Here is a 24,857-nt window from a genome sequence, read left to right on the forward strand (position 1 = left end):
CACTAATCCGGTTAGTAGGGATGGCGTCTCGATGGTTGACTAGTCATCCAACAACCAACTAGTAGATTAGTGAGGTGGTTTATTTTTTTGAAGCGAGAAATGGATATGATCGGTATGAAGTGAACCTGAAACTGTTCCAATTATTCAGGGCTTGCTCAAGACCACAGTGGCATCTAGAGCCATGAGGGTCAGTAACACTTAAGAGTGTCTGTGATAAAGAAAAATCTAATTTAAAATTTAGAAATATTGGTTTTAAATAGTTTTGAAAAACTTTTATACCTTTTTCAAAAAGCATTCAAATTAAATGACTCTAAAAGGTCATAAAGCAATACTTTTTTCCCTTGCACCTTGATTATCTTTGAGTGTACACACATTAATCATTTTCAGAATGTTTTAAAATATATTTTTCAAGTGAAAAGTTGTATTTTTCAATGAATTAGTTTAAAGATTTTTAATATATTAGTATAGATTTTTCTGAAGACATTATCCAGTCTGAACTAAAAGTATCCTCTTACAAAGATCAAATCTGATATTTTATACCAGATTTATTGGATCTCTTTTCCTGTTATTGTTTTTGCTGCATTGTGTTGATTTGCAACATATGTTTTAGATTTTGGGGGACATTTTTAAAATATTAGTAAGCAGTCATGCTGTTTGCTAAAGTGTTTTTTTCCTAATAAATAAAAATAAACAATTATGATATACACTGAACAACAATCTCTTTCTGTAAATTATTTTATTTCCTAGGAAATTATGCTTTTTATTTTACGTCACCCCCCCCCCCCCAAAAGCACAAAATAAAAATACTATTACTAATAAATAATAATAATAATATTATTAGTGTTAACATTTTATGCTATTATAAAAAAGTTATTTTATGTATGATTTGCATTTTTAATGCAAAGTTTTTTTTATTTTTTTTTATTTTAGTAAATAAATAGATCTGGATAAATAAGTCATTATGTCATTGATGTAAATATTAAAATGTTCATGTCCCTACTTTTATTAACTATAAATAAAAAAATGTCTTCTCTAGCAAACTAGTTGTTGACTGAAGCTTTCAGCACATGCTTGGCTGTTTCAGTTGCCTTTTGTTACAACTATATCTCAGCTTATAATGTGCATATTTCAACGTGTAAGGAGTTGAACTGTCTTCTTAGGGCTCTTTGTTTTATTGTCTTTGGTTTTGCCACACCTATAGTCTAATGTTGTAAATCAAGCACAATGTAATCATTAGAGCTCCCAGCCAACATTTCAGCCAGCGTGCAAAGAGTGGGGTTGGCTTCAGCAAAGATGAAAGTGTGACTCATGCCAAAGATGCAAATTTTGGGAGCTAGAGTTTCAAATTCAGATCCAAACATCTAGCATGCAGATGGTAATGCCTTATTACCTGAAAAAGAGAGAAAAGAAGTCTGTGTTTACTCTGTCAACCTCCGTCATACGCCCCATCACTGTCTGTCTTGGCATGAACTCTTTCACTGAGACTTAGTCATTAATAGACATCTGCTGAACTGTTATTATCTTGTGTAGTATAATACCCAGAATGCTTAGTTCTCAGATGGTTTCAAGATAATTTTTTTAAAGCTTTTTAGGAGCTAGTAAAACGTTACATAAATAGCAGAGTAAAAGTGGTGTACAAACACAGGACCAGCGCTCTCTCCATTATGCTTAACAGTACAACATAAGCACAATAGAAAACCTTGTATTTACAATAGACACGTGCCGGTATTCGGTAATGTGTGTGATCACGATAATGAACATGCACAGTATTGTAATTATGGGCACTTTAAAATAGATATTTCGAATTTTTAATCCATTTTAAGAATATTTTTCCTGTCAACTGGTCACAATGCTCAACAACGTTGTATGAGATGGGGGTGCACTCTGATTTAAACAAGCACAAATGAGAAACACATGGTGGAGCGCATGAGACGATCTGAATGAAAAGGCATTCACTCTCTGACAGCAGATGGCGCTGAACATCAGAAATGCAGCCATTACCCCGGAATCCCCATAAATAAGCAGCAGCTGCCTACTTCTTGAAACGTATTTAAATGATTTAGATTACAGAGTCAAATACTTAAATATTTAGGCTTAATAGGCTATTTTTTTTTTTTTTAAACCTCTTAACATTTTAATCTGGACTGCAACATGGTTCTCAGTCTTTTTTCTTTTTTTTCCCACTGGGCCACACTATGGTCCAAGAGCAAACCTAACAGGCCTCGCATATCATTTACATCTTATGTCACCAATACAAACCAACCAGATTTATAATATATCCTAAATATTATGATTTTTGTTGTTCAGTCACTTTACATTAGGGGATCCATTAGTTAGCATCAGTTAATTAATTGGTTAACACAAACTGCCAATAAATTATTATTCTAAACATTCATTAATCTTAGGTTATTCCAATATTTAATAACATGTTAAAATCAAAAGTTGCAACGGTGTTATTTTTTTAATGAGCTAACATGAACCAAGTTGTATTTTATTTTTTTTAAACCAAGATTAATAACTTGTTCATTGTTAATGTTAAGGCCATCCTTAAAAATATTCTTGTTTGCCGTAACCCGACCGACCCTGTCAATTTAGCACCGACTCAATTTTTTATTTTTTTTTGCTTTTAGTCCGACCGACTTGCCGATTGTAAATTTGCGTTAAGACCGACCAATTATTTTTTTACTCTTCAAACAACTAATACAAACGCAATAAAATACTATTAATTATATTTAAGTATTGTAAAAATATAAATTGCCTTGGCCTACATACAAATGAAGGCTATCTTCTTTAATTAAAAAAAAAAAAAAAAACCTTGACGTCATCTGTGTTTACACGGATGTCACACTGTGTCCTGTGCGCTCACTGTCAGAGTCAACGGTTCGCGCTTGGTAATGATGGCTGCGGCTGCAGTAAACTAAATGTTCGCGGTCACTGTTCAAAGTCATACGTCAAAAAAAAAACCTTGACGTCATCTGTGTTTACACGGATGTCACACTGTGTCCTGTGCTCTCACTGTCAGAGTCAACGTTTCGCGCTTGGTAATGATGGCTGCGGCTGCAGTAAACTAAATGTTCGCGGTCACTGTTCAAAGTCATACGGGTTCGGGCACCATAATACATCTAAAAAAATGCATTAAAACAGCTCGACACCGCTTTAACTTGGCACAAAGTTCTGGAAAAACTGTGCCCAGATCTTTTCCCATCCCTTCTCCTCTCTAGTCTAAAACCGTGACCGTGTCGACTGTCACTTTATGTTCGATAATCTATTGCACGAATCAACCAAGACAAGTTTCGAAAATGAAAATAAGAAAATGATTTTAACGATCTTTTCTCGGAGCGCGTCCAGGTTTTTTTTTTTTTTTTGAACAGGCATCACACAGCAACTGCAGCTTCGGACAAACACTCATAACAGCAAATAATACTTCTGCACAATGTTTCTCTTTTTACAACAGAAATGTGAATTCAGCCGGTATTCAGTCTTATACAGTTTCGGGCTTGAATCGCCTAGGGCTGTCAAAATAGCTGAAAAAACTAAATTCGAATTTTAAATGCATAATTTCAGTTAGGGTGAAGAAAAGCTTTTTGCTTCTCTTCAGTGAAAAGTGACAGTGAAAGTGACATTCAGCCAAGTATGGTGACCCATACTCAGAATTTGTGCTCTGCATTTAACCCATCCGAAGTGCACACACACAGAGCAGTGAACACACACACACACACACACACACACAGACTGTGAACACACACCCGGAGCAGTGGGCAGCCATTTATGCTGCGGTGCCCGGGGAGCAGTTGGGGGTTCGATGCCTTGCTCAAGGGCACCTAAGTCATGGTATTGAAGGTGGAGAGAGAACTGTACATGCACTCCCCCCACCCACAATTCCTGCCAGCCCAAGACTCGAACTCACAACCTTTCGATTGCCAGTCCGACTCTCTAACCATTAGGCCACGACTTCCCTTCTGAGGCTCAAGATAGCGCATCGAGCAAAATATTACTGCATGTTTATTCAAAGCATTAGAATACATGACTGTGAAAAAAAACATAATATTTAAAATAAGGTTTATGAACCAATTATTATTAATTAAGTAGCTTAAAGAACTATAAACAAAACAGCATCATGTATGCATGCATTGTTAAATAAAAAGGGCGGAAAACCTGTCACACAGGATACATTTTTTCATTTAAAAATATGAGATGCGCGAAATATGCGTTCTGTGTGAACGGCTTGGTTTCAGTTTGGATGTAAACAAGATCTTCTCCACATTAATTTTTTTTTTTAAGTGGCTTCAACTCAGAGGTGGAAAGAGTACAAAAATATTCTACTCAAGTAAAAGTACCATTACATTAATGAAATTCTACTTAACTACAAGTAAAAGTACCAGTCTAAAAATCAACTCAAGTAAAAGTAAAAAGTAGCTCATTTAAAATTTACTCAGAGTAAAAATTACTTAGTTACATTTTAACAGTGGGAGGGAGTCAAAATGGGACAGGCCAAGGGTGTCAAACTCAGTTCCTGGAGGGCCACAGTCCTGCACAGTTTAGATATAACCCTAATTAAACACACCTGATCCAGCTAATCTAATCATTTAGGTTTATTTGAAAACTACATGATATGTGTGCTGGAGCAGGGTTAGAACTAAACTCTGCAGGGCTACGGCCCTCCAGGAACTGAGTTTGACACCCCTGGGATAGGTCTATTAATCTCAAACTAGTTGTTTTTAATTAAAGGAATCAGTTATTTAGAATAATAAAACATTTGGGCTGTTACCAGGCAAATCAGTATCAACAAACTCATCTTTTAATGCAGAGGAAATGCAGAAGATTCATTGGAAGTGACATTTAGATGTATTACACTGTTTAGTGCAGGACAAGAATGCATTTAACCTGCAGTTACAAATGCATGAATAATGTTTTGATATACAAGACATAAAATGTTGAATACTCATTTGAAATGATAAGAAATTAATTATTTAAAAAAATCAAAAGATACTTTAAATGTGAAATTAAAATGGCCAGTATGTGTCAGCAAGTCACTGTTAATAAGTGAGTCATTGCGATTGAATCGAATCATTTAAAGGTTGATTCATTCAGGAACGAAACACTGTCACGTTGCTCAGAGACGCAAAACTGTGCTTTGGTGGCTGTGTTTGGAATTATTTTCTGTTGTAGAAATAGAGCTAAAAAAGGCAATATGGTGTCTAAAACGCAAGTCTTTGTGTGATTTTGATTTTTTTATATATAAAAATTATATAAATATGTGAATTTTCTGCCCCTATATCTTCAATTTTGTGATCATTCAAAATGCATTTTAGGAGACTGAATCACACAGTGAAAGAACGCACTATAAATGCGCGTGCACATCATTAAAACAAAAATAGCACACTCCTCACCACTGTCTTTTTGGCTAATTTGTGCAAAACCTCGTGCTAAAATGTCAAAGCTTCATTTTAACCACCAATGCAACGATGCAATTATTTAGCTTACCTCTACATTCTTGCGAAGGGTTGATGTCTTGTCGAGATTTTATAAGCTGCTAGTTTGGTCTTCCTAGGCAAGTACAGCTTACACTGCATAATAGAGCATACATATGGCCATGGGTTCACTTCATTTCCTTCGAGTTCAACTTCAGAATATGACGGGGTTTCGTTTTCAGCGGTGTCTGCACCACTAACGCCTGTTTTAACCGTCTGCATCTTTCTTGTGATTTTAGCGCCAGTTTGCCCTCCTGCCCATTATTTACTGACGTAGTTTCCAGGGAGCGATTTATTTATTTATTTATTTTTTTTACTCAGTAATTAATGTGTTTTAAAATGTAGCGAAGTACAATACTTCAAACTAAATATACTTAAGTAAAAGTAAAATTACAGATTTAAAAAATTACTTTAAAAAGTATTAGTACACAAAAAAGCTACTCAATTACAGTAACGCGAGTAAATGTAATTCGCTACTTTCCACCTCTGCTTCAACTGGATAGGCTAACATAACCTTATAATGCAATGACACATATATTGTCATCGCATCTCGTGCGCGTACACGAGGTGAAAGATGAGAAAGCAGATACTGCGTGTCGAGTTCGTCCGCCTTTGAAAGTTGTGTAGACACAGCTGTGTGGGCGGCGAGATGGAATGGAACACGTACCGGGGCTCATAAGGCAGCTTCCTTAATGCACACCTAAAATTCATATGCGCATTCGAATGTGGATTTTTATTTTTAAATTCAAAGAATATTCGAAAAAATATTTTTTTGATAGCCTAAGAAAATCGCCTATGCGATTTTTTTTATTTTTTTTTTTGTTGATGTTGAAATTTAATCTTAAACACAGCCATGTTGAAGCCTGCAGTAAATGTTTTGCATTATGGCAGTCCACTCTGCTTATTGTTTTTCGAAAATGTTGCACTCCTGTTTGTCATTTTGCACGTAACTTCACGCCAATAAATCATCAGAAATATTGGTCTTTACCAATATATTGAATCTTTACATTCCTCCTGCCTGTTGTCCGTGGATTTACCTATATTTGGTGTTATTTGCTGTATAAAACTTTAGACATGCAAAATCGATTTTACAATCGATTCAATGAACACTCGTCACTCAAATCAAACAGGATTTTTTTCACAAAAGTGACAACCCAAGAAAGCAAAGTAAACGTTCTCTCATTTGTAGGTTGCATTGATACGTAGCGGTGGATGAAAGTAAAACAGTACCTCATTTTTTTCTCACCTGAAATTCATGCAATAAACATGTTTTTGACAAAGATTTAAATTTGTTTGTGGTCTATATAGCCTGCATCAAAATGAGGTTTGCAATTATGCACCCGAAGGCACGGGTTGAAGACCCAGCCAGTGACGTCACGATATGCTAATTTGTTTACATTCATACCGACGTCATCATCACAAAAATTTACTTTTTTTTTTTTACATTGAAACTTGAAAAAAAAAAATATAGACCGACCTACCGACCCTTTTTTTTTTTTTTTTTTTTTTAATTACTGTTACTGCAAACCAAAATATTTTTAAGGATGGCCTAATGAATTATTATTGTAAAGTGTTACCTAATAGTCTTTATAATTATTTTGCACTTTAATTTACTAAATTAACTAAAAATTTGTACCTTTTTTGTGTATTGCTTTTTGTATAAATGTGTATAAATGTTCAGTTATTTTTGTTATTAAACCAGTTACACTGGACCAGTTACACTGTATTGACAACACTTTTTTTTTTTTTTTTTTTTTTTTTTTTTGCAACTAAATTTCAATATCATGATAATACCATATAGTATGATAAATTATTAGTAATTAATTGCAACATGAAGATTTGATACTTGCATATGCCTAATATAAAATAAGAGCTCCAAGCATCATGAAGGAAACTGCTGATTGAAGCATGAGTCATGCTGAACAGGAACAGCTTCTGGTCTTTCGTAGTAAGGTCCACCTAAAGATAAAAAAAAAATATTTGGTTAGAAATTGATGAGTGACGTACTTCGGGAGTCATTGACGTGTTATGTCAAGGTACAGTAACACGCCTTAGGTACCAGATTTGTTGGAGCCAGAGAGCTTGTATGGTCTGACATTCAATACCATACTTTGTCATTGGCTCAAAGACTTTATTACATTAAATGAAATTAAATATAAAATAGTGGCGATGGAATGGTACACTACTGAGTTGATGATTTACCGTAGGATTCTTTAATGGAGTATATTGAATACAGGAGTTACATTTGTGATGTTGTATGTGATCAGTAGTTCTTTCCCTTTTAAAAGCCATTAAGCAGTCAGTCCTGTACTTTTTCCCCCATGATATTTTGATTAACTATGATTTTTAATTTTGCATCCGGAATACATATGAAGAAAATAATTGAGAAATGTTTGTACAACATAGGATCCTGCTTCTGGTGCTGCATTTTTGCATATTTTTTTTTTTTTTTTTTTTTATAAACAAAGTAATTTTCTGTATAATGATTTAATCTAATATTCTTTTCATGTCATTGAAATAAAATGGCTAATTAAATCCGCTTTCATTTGGGTTAATTTTACAGGCTGATGATTTTAAAATGCCACAAAGCTTAAAAATTTAAGAAGTTTAAACTTCTTAAGGACAAATTACAAAATCCTTCCACATTTCAGTTTTTATTAAATTTATTTAAAAAAAAAAACCGCATATATAAAATATATATTTATATATATAATATTTTATATATGCGTGTGTGTGTGTATCTGCCCCAGCCTTCTTCAGAACTTTGGAGATTGTGTGGCAGGATATATAAAAACTTAGAAGAAATTTAATTCAGCTGTCAATGCTTTGAAGGTTTCCCCATCACTGATCAAATTGAATCATTAATTAAGCTCTGTTTCACCTTCTTGGAGTGAGAGGCCAGACCGTGACTCATTTGATTCCCAGTTCACAGCATGACTGCTGGTTTCTGGGTGTGACTGGGTTGAATAATTGTCCCAGCAGGTGAGGCTGAACCTGCCTAGAGTTTTTCCATCTATGGGGAGTTGTCGTGTCAGGTGGTAACTGGCAGTCTAACACAAGCCATACACACTCCGACACATGATGGAATGGCACAGCTGGACAGAAAACACAGAGCAAACCCTTTTGCCTCAAAAACAACAGTTTAGGACCAGAGCTGTTGGAAGGATCAAGCAGTAAAATGTGTTTGGATTTCTCAGTACTACCATTACAAATATTTACATCCATTTGTCCATTACAGAGCCTGCTTTGTAAGGAGAAAGCACTTTTAATTTAAAATTTTCCCCTTGTTAATTTTTAAAGCCACCAATGTACACTAATTTAAAGGATTAGTTCACCCCAAAATGAACATTTTCAAGCGATATGCTAGAATGTAGTGCATTAAATCGGTCCTCACCTGTGCTTTCCACTCAGTAGTCAGTGGTTGGGGTAAATGCACTGATTCCCTTGCTAAATATATTACATTTTGATGTAAATGAAAAATGCTTGTTAATTGCTTCACTCTTTCTGTCTTGGCAGCACATGGTATTAACAAGATTATTTTAGGAAGTGTCAAGTGAGATATGTGGTCGAAGCAGTTTTTACCGCATTGAAATGTATCCTTCACATATGGGTTTGTCAAAATGTATGACGTTGTGCATTGAGCTGTGATGAAAAATGTTTTTGATTTGTTTTGACACCCAACCATGGATCGCGAATGTGTGCCCTGCTCCTGTTGTACCTCAGCACTGTGGAAACTCATTTGTTCCACCCTGTAGCACACAGTAATGAAGGGATAAAATAGTCCTTTTATTTTGTGCTGAGGTGAATTGCATCTTCTACGCATTCCTGGCAGCTGATGATGACAGCAGTCGCTTGCGTAAAAAATGTTGCCATACTCTCCTCATTTCTGCCTAAAGTTATTTTAATAAGGTTTTAATAATTGATAATGCTCCCTGTACTTAAATTTAATTTATAGCACTGACCTTGTCGTCATAGCAGTTTGGTGTTTAAATATGGCAAACAGTGAATTGACCAAAGCAGTTTTAAGAAACATCTGCTTTCTGCAGTTTCGCAACTCTTAAGTGGCACTTTTCATGAATAGGGTTTCTCACATTTCAAGGATACATACTTTAGAAAATGTTGTTTTGAAATATTTAGAGGCGTTCTACTAGATATTTACCGTAAGCTAAATCTCAATATGAAATTATACAAATGAAAAATGGAGAATTTGAAAATTGGAATTGGAAATGTAATCGTTCAACCAGCTTATTAAAGTTTATAGTTATTGAGATGCTTATTTTTCTTCATACAGGTAAATGGTCAATCAAATATTCTTTATTATCTTGGTAACACTGAATGGTTTAAGTTGAGAGTGTATAAACTACAGAAAACTACAGAAAAAGTGTAGAAAAAAAACTTGACAACTAGGCCTGTTTGCCATGTTGCAGAAAAACCCAAGTTGATGTTACTTTAGGTGTAAAATGTTATTATAATCAATGGGATATTGAATGATTAACCTCTTTGAACAGACACAATTAAAATACATTTTACTAGAATTAATTGAATACCAGCAGAAAACCTGTGTAATTTGTAATACTTATAGATAAAAAAAACAAAAAACAATTAAATGGTTTTAGAAAAATCAAGGGGGGGGGGGTGTTTAGCATATATTATTGTTGACAGAAATCACAGGATCTATGCCTTGAATATTTAGCCAGAAAAATCTAAGTTGTAGCAGGACACTAAAGCCTGAACCTCTCATAATGTGGAATGATGAATGAGGAGAGATTACAAATTTCTTGTGTTCTGAGCACTAAACTTGGTTTTCTGGCATGTCATTGCCAGTAGCTTGAAATGGGTCTTGAGCTGTAGAAGAAGACCAGCTGCTGAGGGGAAGCTCCCTGAAGCTTGGCAGGACGTTCCTCTGTTCTCAGTGTTCTCTCACACCTGCACCCTCACCCTGCTGACCCAAGAGCCAGAATTCCCTAACATGAATCACAATCTGGCTCAGTGAAAACTCGGGCTTTGCTTGAAAACTCTGCAAAGGCGTCACAATGATTTGAGTTGTTATAGCGCTGGGCATTCTAACATTACTTGTCTTATATTAAAATCATTGATCCATGTCAGTGGCTCTGACAAATTTGACATAGTTGATCTCCTTTTGCTGACGTGTTGATTTGAGGCACTTAATATTTTGTTTTGTATAAAATAGTCATATTATATTTAGTTAGTTATATATAGTTATACATAGTTATATTTATTAATTTTTTATAGTGGAACATTTGTGGTTTTAATCATGATTTCCTGGGCTGGTGGACCAGACGCTGGTCGAAGTGGGCTTTGGAAGTGGCTCTGCAATCCCAATCTGCCCTGCCTGTCCAGACTGCACATTTATTTACTGCTGACCTTGGCAGAGGGTTGGTGTGAATTGAATTATTACTAGCTCTGTTTATTGTTGTGTGGTTGTTTGTTACTCATGGGCGTGGCCTTTACACGATTGACAGAATACCCGTATTTTCCGACATTTGTTATCAAGGGAGCTAAAATGAAATGTCTGTTTTGTTGATGCCAAAGCCTTCTGTAGATTGGGTAATCTTCACCAGCATTCTTTTGGCTAGTGGCCATGGTATGCCCTGGTTTAGTGGGAATAATGTCTGCTCTTGCATTCATGGTCTGTTTGGTTTTCACAATACCAAACTTTGTAGTTGGTACCAGTGGAATTTCATGTTTCTTGGTACCAATTTAGGTGCTGTATAAATATAAGAAAATTAAATAATATTATGGTCATTCTGTCAAATCAACAAAATGTAAAAAAAAAAAAAAAAAAAAAATTCTTTAAAAGAAAATAATTATCATATTTTTGCAAATTGACCCACATTTAGATTTTGACCACTGAATATTTAACAATTTACTCCTGGAGCCGTATTGAAATTCCAATATCTCTGGAACTGAAACATATGGGGCCTTAAAAATTGAAGATATCAAAAGCAAAGTTTAAGACCCAATATCTAAAAGTACATTAATACTTCTTGAGTTACAGACATGAAAACTTTGGAGAAAAAACTAGCTGTTTCTCCATTTGTGAATGGTCACCATTGGCACATCGTGCAACAAAGATGGCTAAAGTCAACATACTGTATTTTAATAACAGACCTACAGTACCAATCTCTGTGTAAAAATAACATTATGATGCTGCCATCTCTCTAAAATCATTTTTACCCCTCTGTAATTTGGCTCTGAATCTCAGGTGAAAATGGCCATTTTGATTACTTGGTTAATATTCATCCACAGCATTTAATATGTCGGTTTTCACTATACATGTATGTCTGTCTTCAGAAAATATATTAGCAAAATCAAAAATTTGAACTGGGACCTCTAGATGATTTGACACAGAATGACCCAATAGAAAACCAGCCAGTCTTGTAGGCTAGTTTCTTTAATTGTAAACACAATTATACCCTGCCTTCATTGTTTATTAGCATGTAACCAAAGGAGTTTGAACAAAGATGGTCATGGTTAAAATTCTTTATAAATGACCGTTTGTAACCTAATTTCTTCATTTTTCCATGTTCAAACTCTTTTGGTTACATGCTGCTAACAATAAAATGTGGTGAAGTCCGAGAATAATAATAACTTTGCGTCTACAGATTAAATATTTAAAAAGCAAAAGAAATGGTGATCGATTTTAGGAAAAGGCCCCCTCCACTGTAACCTGTTACTATTCAAGGGAAAGTTATTGAGACTGTGGAGGAGTATAAGTATCTGGGCACTATTATTGATCACAAACTTACCTGGTCTGCTAACAAATTAGCAAGATACTCGAAAGCACAGCAACGGTTTTATTTTTTAAGGAAACTGCGTAGTTTCAATAATGACACAACAACTCTGACATTGTTTTATTTAACTTTTATTCAGAGTGTGGTGACTTTCGCCATCCAGTGCTGGGGGGGGGGGGGGGGGGGGGTCTTTCTGTCCAGAACAGGAATATGCTCGACAAGGTGACTAAAATGGGCAGGAAAATTACTGGATCTGAGGTTAAAAGTATCTCCAATCTCGCAGATCAGTATACCCTTAATTTGGCTCTGAGGATACTGGATGATCCATCCCACCCAATTTGTTCTGAGTTTTCCCCCCTCCCCTCTGGACGCAGATTTCGAATGCCCCTAACAAAAACTAAACGTGCCATTACATCATTTGTGCCGAGGAGCATTCAGTTACTGAACAGATCAGACAAAGGCACATAGATATTTTAAATGTGCACTATTGATTATTTGTTTAACTATTTATTGATTTATTTTAGTGATTAGATTGATGATTGTATGTCTACACCATTGCTGTGTTGTTGTTGTTGTTTGTTTTGTTTTACTTTTTACTGTATCCTTTATGTTATCTGTGTTAATGTTAAATGTGGCTCCCTTGAGTGCAAAACAAATTCCCTCGGGGCAATAAAGGTTTTCATCATCAGACTAGTCTAAAAGACTTGCAGGCTCAGGGAAAAGTAATCAGAAAGCATTGAGAATGGACGTTAATGAACAGCCTGCACAAAACAGGGCCTCAGGTTTTCTGCTTGTCATAAAGATTACCATAATAGGCAAAACAGTTGTTTTCATTGTCAGCATTTGGCCACTTAATTGTTGTGGTTTGTGTTTGGTCCTAATGATAATGTGAAAACATTTGGTGTAGTTTACGTATCACTTTTTAATGTTGATTTTTGACTTCTATTTTCTCGTGAATATACATTAATCTTAATGATCTTAATGATTATATTTAACAATTGCTTTAATTTAATTTAATTGTTAAACCAATCATTCCAACTTTATCATCTGTAATTGTTGAGATTGTAGCAGTTTTTTATTTCATTTAGTTTGTTTAATTTAGTTTAATCTTAGTTGATTAGCTGCTGCTTGAATTCCCCTTAAAAGAAAATTAGTGGATATGATCAAACTCACCAGGAGAGAAAAAGAGATGCAACACAGCACAAGCGCCTGGTCATAAGTTCTGAGGTTACTACAGCAACTAGACTGAAATAAACTTTTTTTTTGTATTATTAAAATTGGACCCAATTCAATGTAGAATCAATTAGATTTGAAGTAATCTCTTGAGTTTTTAGGTTTGGACTAATTTGGCAGAAAAGATCTTCTGTCCTCTTGGAGTCAAATGTATGAATGTTTAACTATAGTACCAAAGGCACCACTGACTTACTACAACAGCTCTGACCGCTAGCTCATAACCAGTTTCTCTTTAATTTGTTGTTTAGTTGCCATTTTAACTTTTAGCTCATGATCTGTTCCTCTCTTTGGCAGGATGATTGGAGTGGCATTAATTCGAACAGAATTCAATCACACAGCAATGCAGATGACAAAGCCCACAGCCTAGAGACCCTTCCTCCAGGTAAGAGCCAACCTGACAACCCATGTGCATTATCAGCTCATGTCAGGATTAACCCACTCTCATAATTCAAGTTTCTTTTTCCATCCCAGATGAATAATGGAGGGTTTCTTCTCAGGGAAATGCTCAAAGATGGACTTTTAATGAACGGCTTGCGCAAAACAGGGCATCAGGTTTTTCTTCTCCCAGAACTTAACCTGAGGTTTACTGCAGAAGTAGATGTAGAAAAATGCATGAGTGATTTGTGTGGGACTTTATAACTGGCCTGATGGCAAGAACTCAGTCTTCACACTTTATTCCCTTTTGCTAATGTTCTCCTTTGTGATCCAACCAAACTGGGCTGCCTAATACATTAAGCCTTAGATATTAACATGTGCTTTTTATAGACTTGCTGCATTTAAAAGCTGTATTGTAGTAAGGTTGCAAATGCATTATTTATTTAGCTCATTAGTTTCTATGCAGTCACTCCGGAACTGGGGTCCATGGAGAGCTGTTCTATTAAATTTGTCATAAACACCAGATTAGATTCATGTGTCGTCGCATGCTTTACAATGTTTGCTATCTGTCGTTGTTCTCCCAGGCACTTTTTCGGGGAATCATCAGTAGTTTCTTGTCTCCATGTGTTACTCTTGTAATTTAGGTCACCCAAAAGATTTCCACGAAGCAGAGCACTCACCCAGGAGTAGGGCTGCAACTAACGATTATTTTGATAATCGATTAATCTGTCGATTATTTTTACGATTAATCGATTAATCGGTTTATGTACTTATATTTTAGTTTTTCCCATTTTTTCCCCAAGTAAATTATTAATAAATGGTCTTTATCCTTCAGCATAGATTTTTAAGAGATTTTAACCATTTTGCACTGTCATATGCTAATCAAAAATATACCTGGAGTTGTTTTATTGTGTTAGTAATCCTTTGTCGAACTCTTCTGCAATCAGAACACTGACCCATACTCTAGCAAATTTCACAAGGAGATTTAAAATAATGTTTTCACCATGGCAGTCCTTAGAGCTCCTAAAGTAGTTTAACATCCCGAACGAAGCTTATTAAGGAATCTTTCAGAACATATTTTCACGAAGAATAAGGATAAAACAGAATAAAATTGCAGTGCATTGTATTTTATTATTTACTGGGAAACAGCTTTATAGCTTTTGCTGTGAAATTGTAAACAATCCTTCGAATAAAGTGCTAATGGCATGAAACCTGAATGGAACTCACAATTTAAAGTAAAATCCATCAGAAGGTTGTCCAGAAAAAAAAATTGGACACACACAAAAAACCTGCTGTGTGAAAAAGAGCAGTGAATAAAAAAAAAAGTGCATTTCAAATATCTTTAAACATTTACCCCTCTCATTCAGTCATAATAAGGCTGCACGACTGAATTTTGAACTGGTAAACGACAAACTGATCACAGAACATGTTTGTAAAGCTTTAAATGTTAACTGTTAAAAAGCAATGTTATCAGCTTTTACGACTAAACATTTGCAAACAACATTGTACTGGAGAATCTGCACAAATAAAAGTCTTAGGGGCCGTTCACATATCGTGCCTAAAAACGCGTGGAAAACGCTAGGCGCGCCGCTTTCTCCTTTCTAAAAAGCTCGTGCAGAAGCGCCCCTGAGGCGTCTGCCTTTGCTAAGCAACCATGACGTGCTCTCTCCTTGAAGACGCGGAAATTTCAGCAACGGATAAATGGATTTGCAGCTCAAAAAAATCGCTTGCAGTAGCTCTGCTACTAAATTTATTTCAAAATGGAAATCCATATACAACTATGATCAGCTGTTCCTTTCATCTTGACTGAGCTTTTAACGTTGTTACGGGAAAGGATGAAGCTGATTGGTTAGTTCTTGTCACATGACCCACGATGCGCTTGCAGCATTCTGAAAAGTTGAGATGTTTTTAACTCGATGCGGTGCGGTGTTGGAAATAATGAACTTGAGCGCGCAAAAGACGCGATATGTGAACGTCCCCTTAAACAGTTCAGTAGTGCAGAGTTTACAGGTTACTCTTCTTTTTTTGAAGGCTCAAAGTAAAGTACTCCCAGTCTCCCACATCCCGCTAAATGCTGCAGAGACGCTGTTCGGGAAGCACGTGACATAAAACGAGGCCAGCTATTGGCTATTCGCTACTTCTCCTGCTGTACTGGCTGAGTAAAACCTCCGGTGGCTCATTACTGCCACACTTTGGTCACCGCAGATTTGAAATATGCACGAAATGAGCCGCTTACGGCAAATAAAAGTTCATTTAGCAACGAATCGATGACTAAATTAGTTGACAACTATTTTAATAATCGATTTTTATCGATTAAATCGATTCGTTGTTTCAGCTCTACCCAGGAGTACCTGATTTCATCTGTAATAATTAAGAGAACAGATTTAAAGTGATAGTGAAATCTGCTCACCTCACGTTGTTCCGGTTTGATTATTATTATTTTTTGTCCCCCTTTTCCTTTTGAGGAACATGGAAATAAAAACCTGGTAACAAATAACCATACAATTAGCATTTTCGTTCTCGGGTCATTCCCAAGCAAGAAAAAATTGTGTACAATTTTTATTCCATCCAAAGTTCTTTTGGATTCTGTGAAAGTTGTTTTTCTTCAAATCATGATGTAACACATTTATTTAGAATAATTGTTTGGTACACCAATTAAATCAAGAAGGTCTATTATAAAAAAGACTTCTGGAAATTTTAGTAATATTAAATGTATATTAAATTTTGCAACCAAGCATAAAGTACGTGCTCACTGTGGATAGGATTGAGGAATAGATCATGTAGTGTTTGTGTGTTGGAGAGCACTTTGTCTAGATTCTTACAGTGTCAAGTGAAGTGTGGAGGTCGCAGCTGAGCCGCTCTGTTCTCCTTTGAGCAGCTAATTAGTCTGATGACAGCCCTACAGTCCTCTGCCGTGGGACGAGCTATCGTCCTCGCACATGGAGAGTTTGTGTTTTCTGTGTGTTCTCGTTGAGTTTTCAGCTGTGTTGTACTTTGCATTGGAGATGCCAGACTTTGATTCTTTACTCTAGCTTTCTATGGGCAATCTGGGCATCTTTTTGACCTTAAATTGCAGGCCTGAGCTATAGAGATGACCTTTTTTAATCGTTCTGTCCCAGCCATCGCAGAAGGTGAACTTTTAAATTGTGTGACAGGGCTGTTATAAATGTGGCTGTCACCCTTTGGTGGATCAGTGCATTTGGTGCATTGCAGTTCAGGATAATTAACCTGAGCTTTCATTAGCATAACGTTGATCTATTGACTGCCTATACATTTTGATTTACCTGAATTTTGCTTTTTACTTATAAATCACCTGTGTGCAGCGTAATAGTAAAATGCCAGTATTTTTTGCCGATGAAAGTTGAACTTTTGAATTCTCCCAAATGGCTTAAACACAGAGACTCTTCATCTGCTTGAATGAATCTTTTATGCTGTCTTTGCATGTTTAACACGATTAGTTGGCAGAATTGAGCGCAGGTCCCCTTTAATACCTTTCAGCGACATTTATGGGTTTCATAATGTTGACAAATGATCCCCGGTTATTGCACTTCAGAGAATTTGATTTTCACCTTAAGGATTCTGGTTTGGATCCATTGGGACGCGTACGTTAAAAAGACAAGGGTATACACTCCAAAACAAAATGTACTCTTACTTAAAGTTCACACTGTTTTTTTTTTTTGTATTTGTGCAGATTGTGCACTACACTTTTGGTGTAGTGTATAATGAACTGGTTAAGACTTATAGATCATATCTAAGAGTTTGGCTTGTATTTTCGGTTCTGCTCCTAATTTGAAATGTTGTCCCTTGTTCATTAACAATTCCCCTGGCAGTGGTCTTGGCCTTTAAATCAATGTTAGCGCTCTGTTGGATAGCTGGCATCAGAGGCATGCATTTCTCACTCAGGTCGGCCAAATTATAATGCAGAAGACATTTGCCAGAACCCTGCTAAATTAATTGCTTAGAGTCTTTTGTAATGATGGATAACATAATCGAATTCTGCCACGTTTCTGAGGTCTAAATATCATCGTAGCCATCTCTGCCGTTTAACTCAATGACAACGGTGACTACTGCCATGTTACCGTGGGATGTGACTAACATCAAAATAGAAAAATAACACTTTTTGTTGAGGAAAAGCTAAGCTTTTGGTTGGGAAATCATTTTAGGCAGGCTGTTATGGACTGGCTCCATTTGGCAAATATCCTCATATATTATCATTTGCCAAATGTCTTCTTTGACAGATTCACCTGAGTTGGTATCAACTAAAGATGTCAAGCCAGCTCCTTTCACGGTCTTTTGGGTGACTCTGATTTATAATGTAATAATGGGCAGCAGTGCATTCAGGGTTTTTGTCTTTGCTAAAAAAAGATGTTTCTAAGAAACTTGAGGAGTACACCTTTGTTCTTTATACTATAGTGTGGACATTTGTCTTTGGTAAATGACAAGCCTGATGTCTAGAGTGATGTAAGTGTCTTTGGATATGTACTTACTGACAAATTGATAGTTTCAGAGTTGTTCGAATGGAAAGTAGCCTACTCAGTCAGTATGTTAAAGCCATCATTCACAGTATTTGATTTATTTGTACACTGGGTAAAAGTGAGCCTTTTGGTAATAGAAATGACAAGAAAAACAAAATGTATTTGGTCTAAGAATCGTTTTTTTTTTTGTTTTTTTCTGACTTCCATTGTTTAATAATTTTTGCCACTTTTTCAGGGAAGGTTAGGTGGCAGGACTTTGACCAGGACCTGTACGTGGGAGCTACAGTGGTGAGGCCAGGGCAGGATCCCTATGCCCGCAACAAGTTCAACCAGGTTGAGAGTGACAAACTCAGAATGGACCGCAGTGTCCCTGACACCAGACATGACCAGTAAGTTCCAGTCGAGTTTTTAGCTCAACTCGTTCAGTTAACACCCAAGAAGCAGAGCTTTGCTTCTTGTTCAGTTCACTTCATTGAAATTAGCTAATGCTCAACTTACTTACTGAATTTATTTCACAACATATTTTCATTGCATGCAATCGGTTAAATAGTATAATAAAAGTTTAATTAATTTGTTTACATCAGAACAACATTGAATCATCTTTATTTTTGGGGGATTTTCAGGTCCATAGGAACTTTGCATTATTTGAAAATAAAAACACACAAGGTAGTGATGCAGCCATGATGCAAAGTAGATTTAATGTGTTTTTGAACAACATGAGAAACTTTGTGGAGAATACAAGTTAAGATTGTTGGGTGTGCTGCTGCATAGAAAAATAATTACATCTTATATTTCCAAGCAGTTCAACACATCATCTTCTTGAGATTATTTGATCAGAATGCATTTCCAAATATAGTTTCAACATATTTTTTTTTAAATTGACTTGTTTCTATGTTGGCAAAGCTGAATTTTCAGCAGCCATTACTCCAGTCTTCAGTGTCACATGATCCTTTAAAAATCATTCTGACATGCTGATTTGGTGCTCATGATGCATTTATTATTATTATTATTATTATTACCAGTGCTGAAAATAGTTGTGCTGCTTATTTTTTGTGAAAACGATGATAGTTTTTTAGGGTTTAATATATATAGAAAGTTCAAAACATTATACATTATTTTGTAACATTATAAATGTTTACTGCAATTTGTTTTTATCAATTTAATGTATCCTCCTTTAAAAAAGTATTAATATATTTTAAATATGATTCACTGTGAACTTTTAAATGTTAGCATATGTCCAAATAAAATATTACTTTTTGCAGGCTTGCTTCTGAAGTAGTTAGCTCTAAAAAAAATTCCATTGAATTAACTTGATGTCTATTTTTATAGGATTTTCTCAGTTCTCTTATACTGTATGTGAGGAGAGTTACAGTTTCATTTAGGAAAACCATTTCCAATGTGTGGTGACACTTTTCATAGGTGAATTAAGTTTATTAAAAGTATTATTTAGTGAAGTTACTTGCATATCTGAACATTAGACTCATTCTTCTCAGCACAAAATCTAATTAAACCATTTTGTCTGGTTCTGTTAAGTATTTAAGCACCCTATCCACTACTCTGAGCATTTCCCTTATTATGTGAGGTTTTACCATTGCCTAATTTATTATGTAGTGTGCCTTACCTTTACAACACATAGTGAATGTGAAGAAGTGTCAGTGCTTCTTTGTGATAAAGTCAGTCAAAATGAATGTGCTAAATTAATTTGGGATTCTCATAAAGAGAGGCCTGTAATTTGATGAGAGATGCTTACACAGCACAGTGATAGGGAGATGCATGAAAAGCACTTCCCCAGCAAATCAGTGAGTCTTTCAAAACGTAATCTTCATCCATCTGTCGTTCACCGTGTCCTTGAGGTGGCAAAGTAGCAGATTGTCTTCAGGCCTTAAATGGCTGTCAGAGATGTCAAGGCAGGATTGACAATATGAGTAGAGCGCTGAATGTATAAGTGGAAAATAAAGGAGTAGTTTAAATTGAGAATCAGCTTGTCCTCTTAGAGGCAGTAAATGGTCTTGGTTGTTATGAATCTCATCATCTGTACACTTGTTTAAGCTGAAAGGTCATTTACTACTGAGTGGGCATCTCAAGGAATGTCATATTTGCTGACAACATGAATGGGAATATCTGGGCACTCATTCTTTCCTTTGATAAATTGGCCACTTAACAGTCTCTGTATAAAATAATGTTGCATATGTTTAGCAAAACCATTCAGTTCTGACAGGTTTACTTTGCATCTTTGCATTTTAGGATTCATTTGTAAGTATTGTTTAAAATATGTAAAATGCCCTGTAAAGATCTCCACATTAAGTTTTCCATCACCAGTTTAATGTACTGTACTCTTTTTCTATCTCTTGATAAAAGGAATGTAGAAGTTCTGAATTCAGCAAAACAGTTTTGCTAACTTGGGCTACTTTTTGATGTTAGAAAAATGCTTAACCACCCACATTTGCACCTCAACAATGCCCTGTTCGCCAACTTACCCGGTCTGAGTTTTCAAGAATTTTCTGAAGTTTCATAATCATTTTAGTCCAGTCTTTTTAACATTATCAAGAAGGCATTGCACACAAGTTTTAAGGTAAACTGCCAATCAAAAGTTTGGGGTCATATAAGGTTTTTAAATCAAAGTTTTTTGCTCACCAAGGACAAAACAATTTATTTGAGACAAAACAATACAGTACAACAGTAATTTTGTGAAATATTATTACAATTTATAGTTTTTGTTTTACTTTTTTTTTTTTTTCCTTTATTACTGTGCAAAGCTGATTTTTCAGCAGTCAGTACTCCAGTGTCACATGATCCTTCAGAAATCATTCTGACATATCGTACTATTGTCAATGTTAAAAACCGTTTTCGCAGAAATGTTAAGCAGCACAACTGTGATTTTGTTTTTTAGGATTCTTTGGTGAATAGAAAGTTCTAAAGAACTGCATTTATTTGAAGTAGAAATCTTGTGTGGAAAATTTTTTTACTGTTGTTTTTGATCAAATTAAATGCATCCTTGCTGAATAAAACTCTTCACTTCTTTCAAACCAAAGTAATTTTACTGGACCCAGACTTTTGAACGGTATTATAATTAGTAAAAGACAGACTGTTTCATTTTATAGCGTCAGAGAGAGAGAAAAATAGTCATGTAAAACAATTTTTTTGTGCAAAGACTAATTAGAAGTGGACTTAAGTAATGATTTTTAAACACAAATCCATTGAAAAGAAACAGTGACAATAATAATTTATTATAACACAAACCTGCCTTTCTAATGTAGTTCAAATATGGCTTAACTCTAAAGTTTCAAAAAGCTTCAGGATCCTTAGAAATATTATCTGGTCCCCTGAATATACTGTAACATCCTTAGAGCTGCACTTAGCTGAGACTCTATCGATTTCATGAGAAAACGAGGTTTCCATCAAGCACTCATGTTACTGCTGTTTTATAATGACCAGATGTTGTGATTCAAACAGCCTAGATATCTTCACACAAAACATCTTCACCAGAAACGAACTTCCCATATCTCACAGGGCTGATGTATGGGGGCCTTGGTTGTGCTCAAACGAACATAAATTGGTCCCACAGCCATGCGTTGCCTCTGAATTAGCTGTCGTAAATGCTATGATGAATTAGTGGTCTTTTTTTAACTACCTGATGCTAGGCAGAAACAGATTGCTCTGGATATTTCAAACATGATATTTGCAGGGTCCCAGTTTGTTCTTAAACATGTTTTAATTCAGTTTTATCAGATTTATTGTCATAAGTCTTAATTATCATTTTAACGGGTCTTATATTTGGGGATGCAAAAACAGGATTCATGACACAGCTAAATGTGATTATTAAACTTCAAAAGGCCGTGATTGAATTAAATAAATTTGAGCGCTGAGCATTCAAAGTCAAAACACTACGCGTTCTACAATCAATAAATAGCGTGCATTTATGCCAAGCGATTACTCATGATCTACTGTTGATGAAATGACATTTACATTATGGTGTTTATATTGTAATGTTATAGATGGTTGAAAACGTGTACATTTAGTCTCCCTCGTTTTTTTTAATAAGCAGCGTAGTAGCCCATATATATTTCAAAATAAGAGTCCTGGTGTATTTCAGTTTGTAGATACTTGAGTCATGACCTGCATTATGTATATAATGTTTTATCTTTGATATTTTGGTCACATAATAAACTGAAATGTGAAAACACATTCAATATACAGATTTTTAGTAGTATCTGCGCAACAATCTTTTATTGCCTTTTTAAAAACACCCTATTACTTCAGAGAAATATCAATCAACCTCTTAGAGTATTAAGTATTTTTATATTTCAAATTCTAAAGTTGTTTTCCAGTTGAATATGTGCCATACTTAAAGTAAGAGAATCTAATATGCTTGATTTATTTTGAGATTGTTTTGGAGTTTATGTGTGGACATATGGTATTCATTTTATTTGAGCAAGTAAAATAAAAATATAAAAAAAGATTGAGTTTTCAAAACTGCAGATATCATGCAGATCTGCAGATGTTTCTCAATATTTTTTTATGAATTTTTAATTTATGTTGCCATTTTGGTTAAGTATGGTTTAATCGTGTTTTAGTTATAAAACTTGCCATGTACTTGCGGACATGGCATTCATTGGTCTATTAAAAGCTTTATGGAGAAACATTGAAAGCACAGTGGGCAGGAAAACACTCGTCAAACATTCACCACCGTGGCCTCAGTCTGTGGTCCTGCCACAGCCAGCATCTGCAGTGTGACACATGCGTTTGAAGAGCCCAGCGTGTGTGGTGAAGGTGCAGACTGTTAAGGTTGGCTTGTGAGTGCGGTCTTCCACCATTGTCTCCACTGAAGGCCTGCAGTGCAGGGCTGGGTTCCCAGGACAGGCTGATTTACTGCTGACATCCAGGAAGACTTGTCAAGAGGAGGGCAGCCCTCTTGTCACTTCTCTACTCAACATAAACAGGCCACTTGGGAGATGCGGCCCTCTTAGGAAATTACCCTCCCATAGCACAGCAATGAACTTGAAAATCAAAACATTTTAAAATAGTCCTATGCAATATATTGACCCCAAAAAAGTGTCACAACAGTACCTAGTAGTGATATGTGTTTACAGGAAGGAATGTTCATTGTTGGCGTGACTGTGTTGTTTACACAGTACTACGGCAGGTCACTTGAACAATCCAAGGGCTCCATTTCCCACCTTGAGATATCCATGTACAGTTTAGGAATTTAATGTTTGTTACTATTTTAAAATCCAGCTCATAATTCCAGGAATTCAAGAGCCCCTTTACCACTGGATTGTGGTTTAAATAAATGCGGTGACCCTTCACCGTTCACACAGGACACATTCTTGAATCTGCCTTTGCTGTTTTTAGATTGTTTTTCTAAATTAACCTGTGTTAGACTGACATCTTTGACCATTGTGGCATTTCACACAGTTTTTTTCCAAGGGTGTCTCACATTTAAAATGCAAAGGGAATGTTCCAATTATGTCTAATACCATTAAGCATATGATTATTTTCATTTTGTGGCCAATAAAGCAATAAATGGCAAAATTCTAAATAAATTCACAATAAAACACTAAAATCATTTATTTAAAACCAATTGTCATTTAATTATTTACCCTCATGTTGTTAAAAACCATATGACCTTTGTTCATCTTCGGTACACAAATTAAGTTATTTTCAATAATCCAAGAGCTTTCTGACCCTGCATGGACTGCAACGCAAGAAAGCCCTGATATCCCTGAAAGTGAGTAAGGACATCGTTAAAATAGTCCATGTGACATCAGTGGTTCAACCGTAATGTTATGAATCTACGAGAATTATTTTGTGTGCAAACCAAAATAAAATAATAACTTTATTCAACAATTTCTTCTCTTCCACCGGTCTTTGACCAACACATGCATGTGAAGCATGCTTTTGGATTTCATCAAAAATACCTTAATGTCTAAAAAGTAAAAAAAATGATCTCGAGTTATTTTTAGATTTGGTGTATTATTTAAAGTTAGTCTACACCATAAATCCTATTGTCTATTATTATCATGTAAGTGTCTCAGCCAGAGATCTTAGAATGAGAAACAGAAATAAAAGCAATTATAATTTTTATTATTAATAATAAAAATAATACCACAAATAAAACCATCATAAAACAAACCTAAAGAATAGCAGCAACAACAATCATTATTATTATGGTAAAGTGAGTGTTAGATATTGGAAAAGGAAATCTGAATGTAAAAACAGGGAAAATGAGCAAGCATACTATCCAGGATCGTACAGTGAAAATATTACCTGTAAATCGGTGATTAAATACAGTTCTTTCCAAATAAAAAAAAATAAACTCTTAAAAACTCAAACCATATTGTACATTATAATGAATGAACAATATGTATATAATTTTTTTTTTATTTGATAAAAATTACCTTTTTTATTTTATGATCTGAATGTAAAAATAAAGGAAATGTGTATGCATATTTTCCAATATTGTACAATATCGATGCATAAAAAAATCTAGCAAAAGATATATTACGCATTCCTAAACAATGGATTTCAAGACATGTGTCTTGTGCCTT

At 35.2% G+C, this 24,857-nt stretch overlaps 1 protein-coding gene across 2 annotated transcripts in view; it reads left to right on the forward strand.

The window, feature by feature from the left end:
- The window catches only part of galnt2 (UDP-N-acetyl-alpha-D-galactosamine:polypeptide N-acetylgalactosaminyltransferase 2), an 81,055-nt gene that overhangs the window by 37,124 nt on the left and 19,074 nt on the right, over nucleotides 1-24,857 (forward strand). For both annotated transcript variants that reach the window (XM_059566314.1, XM_059566315.1), the window contains exons 2-3: nucleotides 13,754-13,841; nucleotides 18,545-18,698. In XM_059566314.1, coding sequence (XP_059422297.1) covers nucleotides 13,754-13,841; nucleotides 18,545-18,698 — 242 coding nt within the window. The remainder of the gene's footprint in view (nucleotides 1-13,753; nucleotides 13,842-18,544; nucleotides 18,699-24,857) is intronic.

Source organism: Carassius carassius, chromosome 14 (assembly GCF_963082965.1).
Source record: "Carassius carassius chromosome 14, fCarCar2.1, whole genome shotgun sequence".
NCBI lineage: Eukaryota > Metazoa > Chordata > Actinopteri > Cypriniformes > Cyprinidae > Carassius > Carassius carassius.